The 7,726-nt window shown below is 43.9% G+C and overlaps 1 protein-coding gene across 4 annotated transcripts; it reads left to right on the top strand.

Moving 5' to 3' along the window:
- Positions 1 to 692: 692 nt before the first annotated feature.
- On the top strand, positions 693 to 6,260 carry LOC139568795 (lysine-rich nucleolar protein 1-like). Of its 4 annotated transcripts, none has more exons than XM_071390882.1 (7): positions 693 to 853; positions 1,177 to 1,242; positions 1,507 to 1,575; positions 1,844 to 2,932; positions 3,400 to 3,468; positions 4,139 to 4,216; positions 4,343 to 6,260. In XM_071390882.1, exons 4-7 carry the CDS (start codon positions 1,844 to 1,846, stop codon positions 4,655 to 4,657), a joined length of 1,551 nt encoding a protein of 516 aa, XP_071246983.1. In that variant the 5' UTR covers positions 693 to 853; positions 1,177 to 1,242; positions 1,507 to 1,575; the 3' UTR covers positions 4,658 to 6,260. The 4 variants fall into 4 exon arrangements, with proteins under 4 accessions (XP_071246983.1, XP_071246981.1, XP_071246984.1 ...); XM_071390880.1 differs by having other exon boundaries at positions 1,177 to 1,257; XM_071390883.1 differs by having other exon boundaries at positions 713 to 853; positions 1,507 to 1,563.
- Positions 6,261 to 7,726: the final 1,466 nt, after the last annotated feature.

Below are 7,726 nucleotides of genomic sequence, written 5' to 3'. Positions count from 1 at the left end.
GCATACTATATACAGGGTCAGTTCCAGTACCATATTTACAATGTGCAGGGATACTGGATCTATAGAGGTAGATATGTATAGGGGTAAGCATACTATATACAGGGTCAGTTCCAGTACCATATTTACAATGTGCAGGGATACTGGATCTATAGAGGTAGATATGTATAGGGGTAAACGTACTATATACAGGGTCAGTTCCAGTACCATATTTACAATGTGCAGGGATACTGGATCTATAGAGGTAGATATGTATAGGGGTAAGCATACTATATACAGGGTCAGTTCCAGTACCATATTTACAATGTGCAGGGATACTGGATCTATAGAGGTAGATATATATAGGGGTAATGTGACTAGGCATCAGGATATATGATAAACAGAACAGCAGCAGTGTATATGATGATTTTATATAAGTCGTGTGTGTGTGTAGAGTCAGTATAAATGTATGTGTGTGTGAGCAAATTATGGAGTGAGTGTTTGCCCACATTGCATGGCTGCATCCCACAAGGGAACTCTGGTCAAAAGTAGTGGAGCAATAAACACATGGGCTTTCCAGAGCTCTGCTCTGATTGGATATGTTGTTCTGCACGTTTTTGAGAGAGAGAACCATTTGACTCTCTCTCTCTCTCACACACACACACACAGCATATGAGAGAGAGAGAAAGATAAAGAAAAATACGCGGTGTAAAGAAGGGAGAGAATCAGGAGATAGGAGAGGGACAGAAGGAGCGTGCCGTTGAGCTTTGTTGCTATAGACACACGAGGACGATTACTAGAAGAGAATCTGACAGTACTTCCGGGTCAAGGAGCAGTACAGCACTGGTGTACACACGTTTCTACGTGAGTCTTCAAAGTAAGTCAACTTTAATGCCGTTATTTCTAAATATTGAATGATCAAGCGTTCAAGTAGTCTTTCAAGTATCGAGTCGCTGTGCTCACCCGTTGCAAAGTGTTTTATCACCGGTGACGGTTATTTGGCCAGCTAACATGGCAAGCTAGCTAACCCTTAACACCCCATGCACACATTCAATCGATGCTGCTTGCTAGCATAACTTGACTTACACTGAACTAGTTGTTTTGTAAACTACCTTATAACCTAGGCAAATAGACTGGTAAATGTTATTGTTTTGTATAACTTACCTGCGTTAACTGAACTGGCTGTGTTTGATTCTGCAGACGGCTTTTCATGACGAAGTGGTTTTCGTGTCCGAGAAGACGGGAAGATACAACACCGTGGCAAAGGTCTTTATTGATCAGGTAGCTAACGTTAGATGAGATCACCATAAAATAAATCACATTATCAATTTATCAAATCACATCAACAACAATCGTTATCAATTGATGACCAGTCAGTGTATGTGAATCACTGATTTTAAGACCCCTTCCTCCACATGTGCTGGGATTGGCTGCCAATTTGGATAGACAACCTATGAAACATAGTACTTGAGCCAACATCTACTGTAAAAGTGTACTGTTAGTTTTTAATCCAGGCTTTATCCCCTGTAGGCTCAACGTCTGGCCCTACAGAGGGAGATAGACAAGGAGTCCCTGTCCACGGTTTCGGTCAGATCACTGGTTTGTATCTGGTTCTGTGTTGCTCACCAAAATGACACTGACTGCATCCCAAATGCCACCATATCCCCTATTTAGTGCACCACCTTTGAACCAGGACACATTGGGTCAGAAGAAGTGCACTATATAGAAAATAGGGTTCCATTTAGGACACACTGTCAATACCAATATTGTGTCCATTTTAAACCTAAAATGCATTCTCTACTATGTCCTTTGAAGTGGCTGCTTCTTTCAAACAGATACATATTGTGGGATGTTTATTTTTTCTCAGATGGTCCAAGCCGACACAGGCAACAGGATGGTTACCATGAAGAAGACTAACAAGAAGAGTGGGAAGGACACCCACGCTGAGGAAGAGATCTCAGAAAACACTTCCATAAACCAAGGGAATAACGAAGGAGTGAAGACGAAAGTAGAGACTCTGGTAGAAGAAGAGCAGGTGTCATCCAATGGGGAATGGGGGAATACTGAAGAAGAGCAGGAGAAACAGAAAGGGAAGAAGAAGAAGAAGAAGTTGTCGTCTGGGACTGACATCAACGGTGAGGAAGCCATGACTAATGGAAATGACAGAAGGTGCGGCCAGAAGAAGAAAAAACATAAAGGTGTTAACACTGTTAAAACGGAGGTAGAGACAGAACAGAGTGAATTAAAGGACGAGAAAGGAGTAGTGGAAAATGGGCCGAAGCAGAAAAAAAAGAAGCTCTCTCAGGCAGAAGAGACCGAGATCAGCGTTGTCAAGGTAGAGGAAGGAGAGGTGATAGAAATAAAGGAAGGCAAGAAAAAGAAGGGAAAAACAGAGGAAGAAAAGAAAGTGAAAAAGATCCCTAAAGCTGCTGAACCAACTGAGGAGAGTCAGGAGGAGGAAGAGGGGGAGACGAAGAAGAAAAAGAAGGGTAAGAAGAGAGCAATCGCAGAGAAAGAGAGCGGAGAGGCAGAGAAAGAAGTGGTAGTAAAGAAGAAGAAGGGAGCTGAGGCTACAGTAGCAGTACAGGAGGAGGAACAGAATAACACCAAGAAGAAGAAACCCAAGTCCTCCAGCAGCGCTGCAGACACCACCATGGAGACGGAAGGAAAGGAGGAGGGCAAGATGAAGAAGAGAAAGGCCTCTGCACTAACAGACAAGGAGGATGTGATGGTGGTGGACAAGCGGAAGCCCAAACAGACGAAAAGGGTGGATACGAAAGGAGTAGTGGAACAGGCGGAGGACGGAGAGAGCGAGGGAAGGAAAAAGGTGAAGAAGAGCTCCTCTGGGGTAGAGACAGAAATGGAGGGCAGCACCCCTCACAAGAAAGGGAAGAAGATTCCGACGAAGGGGAAAAAGAAGATAAAGGTGGAGAGCTGCGCCCCTGAAGACCAGGAGGTGAGTTAAAGGGGTTAAGGGTCAGAGGTGAAGAGATCATCAAATCATGGGACTCCTTCAGCAGGGTACAACGTTGTGGAACGTTCAGATAGACATATATGATGTAGAACAAACATGTCTCTCTGACATGTAGAATGAGGAATCATGTCGGCTCTATTCCTGACATTTCTATCTGAAACGGTCCACAATGTTTGTCTATGGAAGGTGGCCCTGATTCTAGAGCCATTTGAAAGGGGTGTCCTTGTTGAAAGTATTGTAAAAAGCATGCACTGACACGCCCAAAATGCTGGAGGTGCCGACTAACAGAATAGTTAACGGTTAAATTAATATATGCTCCCAACAATTGAATGGGTAAAACAGTGTTGACTTTCTTACTTAATTGTTTCTACTTAAAGGCATTAAAACACTGACAGTATCAGTATGAAGGTCTGTAGTTGTCTGATATGTTGTTTTGCTCCAACCCGCAGAGGGACCAGACGGACGTGGTTTTCCTGTCGGAGACCAGGGGAAACGCCTTCGAGATCCATATTGATCAGGTAGATCCCTAACGACCCATTAGATCTGTTTGGATCCTGTGAATCCCACTTGCCAGCCCACCAATCCAAGTCTCCATTCCATCCCTCTGTCACTGTGAGAAAGATAAATGTAATTTCTTCCTGGTTTGAGTTAAACATTGTATATTGATTATGTAACTATTTATGAATAAATGATGAATGCATTATATTATACAAATGCTTATTAGTGAATGCTGTTGTCATTGATTAACACAGTGCTGCAGTCAAACATGCTGGACACACACCAACCAATATACATGCTCTATACTGATTACGTAATACCCTGGTCTGTGTCAGGGATACGCCCAAGTGATTGCAAAGTGATTCTGCTGTTTTGCCAATGATCAGATCTTTTGCCAATAACTGGTCAAAAAATCAAATGGGCAGCCATTGAAGCACACGTGGATTTGAGTATTTTTATATTTTAGACTAGGAGTACAGTAAATAGAATCACCAACCACATGTTATAGACTATATGTTGTGTACCATATAACAGAGTATATGTTGTGTACTATATAACATGGACTATAGAGTATATGTTGTGTACTATAGAGTATATGTTGTGTACTATATAACATGGACTATACAGTATATGTTGTGTACTCTATAACATGGCCTTCATATAAAACTATGGTCCTATTATATTCCATAGGGGAGACGCCTGGCCCTGCAGAATGAGATCGACCAGAAGTCCAATCCAGTCCAACTCAAAGCAGCACCGGTACCATCGGTCAGTACTCTTACGATGTCAGGACACCAAGGTGTATCCCAAATATGGGGTCACATACCAACTCTTCTGTTACAAATCATTATGTCGAATATAAATATTACAAACATTGTTCTTCTTCCCTTCCAGGGTTTGGGCCAGTGGGGCACTGCCCAGTTTGACAGTTCCGACCAACATAGTAAGTTCCTGCGGTTGATGGGCGGCTTCAAGAAGGGCGGGCAGCCAATGGCAGCGAGCGGTGCGACGGGAGGGCGGGCCAACATGGCGCTGACTAAAGACGGACAGCAGAGCTTGCAGCAAGGCCTACTGGGGGAATTTGAGCGCGCTCAGTCGCGCCGCATGGACTTCACGGGAAGGGGGGCGGGACTTGGGTTCTCGGCGCCGTCCAATAAGAAGTTCTCGATTGACATCAACAAAACCCGATCGGTGCGCTTCGATGATTGAGTCGGGACGCTTGAGTGTGTCTAGCATCCCAAACGGATGTGGATGAGTGTGTGTGTGTACCTTTTCTTTTGCAGTCTTGGGAGTGTCTGTCTGTCTGCGGATGTGGTGTTTATGAATGTATATACGGTACCAGTCAAAGGTTTGGACACACCTACTCATTACAGGGTTTTTGTTTATTTTTTACCTTTTTCTACATTGTAGAATAATAGTGAAGACATCAAAACTATCAAATAACACATATGGAATCATGTAGTAACCAAAAAAGTGTTTAACAAATCAAAATATATTTGAGATTCTTCAAAGTAGCCACCCTTTGCCTTGATGACAGCTTTGCACACTCTTGGCAAATATATTTTGATTTGTTGAACACTTTTTTTTGGTTACTACATTATTCCATGTGTTATTTCATAGTTTGTCTTCACTATTATTCTACAATGTAGAAAAAGGTAACAAATAAAAAAAATAAAAAACTGAAATGAGGTGTGTCCAAACTTTTGACTGGTAACAAAAAATATAAATGCAACACTTATAATGAGTTAGGCCCTAATCTATAGATTTCACATGACTGGGCAGGAGTGTAGCCATGGATGGGCCTGGGAGGGCATAGGCACACCCACTGGGGAGCCAAGTCCAGCCAATCAGAAAAGGATTTTCCCCACAGAAATGCTTTATTACAGACAGAAATACTCAGTTTTATCAGCTGTCCGGGTGGATGGTCTCAGACGATACCGCAGGTGAAGACTGAACGTCGAGGTCCTGGGCTGGCTTGGTTACACGGTTGTGGTTGTGAGGTTGGTTGGACGTACTGCCAAATTCTCAAAAATGGCACTGGAGGCTGCTTAGGGTCGAGAAATGAACATTCAAATCTTTGGCAACAGCTCTGGTGTATTCAGCATGCCAATTGCACACGCCCTCAAAAAACTTAGATATCTGTGGCATTGTGTTGTGACAAAACTGCACATTTTAGAGTGGTCTTTTGCCCCCCGCACAAGGTGCACCTGTGTAATGATCATGCTGAGAAATGCTCACTAACATGGATGTTAATGTGTGCACAATGATAGATAACATGTGTGTATGGAAAATTTCTGGGATCTTTTATTTCAGCTCATGAAACATGGGACCAACACATGTATATTTTTGTTCAGTGTATAGGAGTACTGTGTGACATAAAGCTGCTGACATTGATTGAACTAAAAGCTGCACCTATCCACCTGTGGTACCAATGAGAGCAGAGCTGTGTGTGTTTCTGACTGGTCCAGTATCATATGAGGTTGTTGGCATCCTGAATGGCGCACTACTTTGGACCAGCGGCCTGTGGGCCCTGTAGTGCACTACTTTTGACCAGCGGCCTGTGGGCTCTGTAGTGCACTACTTTTGACCAGCGGCCCTGTAGTGTACTATATAGGTAATTGTCTAGGTCAACTAATGCCTTAACTGAACATGACATGATAAAAACTGGCAGGTGATAAGCTGTCAATTAGACACATTTAAACAGCATAGAATTGTTTACACAGTCAACAAATGGACATCTATGAATGATGGTCAGTTGGGGCTCTCTATTATTTAAAGGATTTCATAAAAATAAAAAAATCTTTAAAATTAACATTTCTGATAACACAGGTAAATAAGTAACATTGGAATAGGTTGAGTAGTTCATACATGATGCACTTTGGTATTCACTTTATTTGACTCTTAACACATGTGCCTCTGCTGACAAGTACAGGAAGAAATGAGACAAAGAAACAAGAACTATTGTTTTGAAACGACAGAAGAAACAACTCAGAGAAACCAACAAGACATCTCCATTTCTCTGACTTGGTGCAGAAAGGACCACGTGGTCGTATGAGTCTTTAACGGTGCCGCCACAAAATAACAGTTTCAATTCCAGCGCTTTACTTCAACATCCCAAGTGTTAGCCGTCTAAGTCCCAAGCCCTACTCACTAGCGTGTAGGGTTTAAGGGTCGATTTGGAATTGGGCCTGTCTGTACTGGTGACTGTCACACCAGGGCTGTGGTCTGATTCTACACCCTTTCCCCCCCCAAAAGTGTGCACTCATTCACTACCCCTCGTGGATTTAAAAGGAAAGGACTGGTGGAAGACCTATGCTAGTAAATCCATGGGGGGGGGTACATGAGAGCACACTTCAGGGAGAAGGGTATGGGATCAGAAGGTAACCCTGGATCAGTGTTATTTATTCCTGCTTCTGAAGGGGTACATGGGGTGCAGGCTTGTGTTCCAGCCCAGCACTAACGAGACTGATTCAGCCAATCAAGGCCCCAGTGATCATTTGAATCAGGTGTCCTAGTGCTGGGTTGGAACAAAATCCTGCACCTCTACTGTAGCCTTGTAGAACCAGGAGAGAAAAAAATGCTGCCTTGCTGTAGGTTGTAGAGGGAGGAATCTACTGTTGAGATATACCCCTGAACATAAGGCTCTGTGTGCGTGTGTGTATGTGTCGAGGTATCCCCCCTGAACATAAGGCTCTGTGTGTGTATGTGTCGAGGTATCCCCCTGAACATAAGGCTCTGTGTGTGTATGTGTCGAGGTATCCCCCCTGAACATAAGGCTCTGTGTGTGTATGTGTCGAGGTATCCCCCTGAACATAAGGCTCTGTGTGTGTATGTGTCGAGGTATCCCCCTGAACATAAGGCTCTGTGTGTGTATGTGTCGAGATATCCCCCTGAACATAAGGCTCTGTGTGTGTGTGTGTGTCAAGTCAATACCCATGGATTCGTGTCCAAGCATCCGTACATGACCTCTAGAATATTTTGGTCCTTTGTACTCACAATGCATTGTTTACAATCCAAGTGTGAGTGAGTGTGTTTGTCTTTGTCAGAGATTGGGAAGCTGTGTGTTCCTTGAGGAAGGGAAAGGGGTCCCTGCCGTGGGGGGCTGGAGAGGTGAGGGGTGCACGCCGCCCGCTGGTCCCTGCTCAGGCCTGCAGGTACTCAGGTTGCACCCTGGCCACCTTGCGGAACTCTTTGGCGTGCGTCCGCGGGCACTGCATCTCACACCAGCTGATAGGCACCATCTGGGCTCCTGAGAGGAGGGAAACAGAAATATACTAC

Source organism: Salvelinus alpinus, chromosome 2 (genome assembly GCF_045679555.1).
Source record: "Salvelinus alpinus chromosome 2, SLU_Salpinus.1, whole genome shotgun sequence".
Taxonomy (NCBI): Eukaryota; Metazoa; Chordata; class Actinopteri; order Salmoniformes; family Salmonidae; genus Salvelinus; species Salvelinus alpinus.
Note: the sequence above shows the minus strand (reverse complement) of the source record. Positions and strands in the feature narration are given on the sequence as shown.

Coding starts and splice junctions, on each gene's coding strand:
- LOC139568795 (XM_071390882.1), top strand. CDS start 1,844: ATGGTCCAAGCCGACACAGGCAACAGGATGGTTACCATGAAGAAGACT. Junction 2,933..3,399: donor GCGCCCCTGAAGACCAGGAG/GTGAGTTAAAGG, acceptor TCCAACCCGCAG/AGGGACCAGACGGACGTGGT. Junction 4,217..4,342: donor AAGCAGCACCGGTACCATCG/GTCAGTACTCTT, acceptor CTTCCCTTCCAG/GGTTTGGGCCAGTGGGGCAC.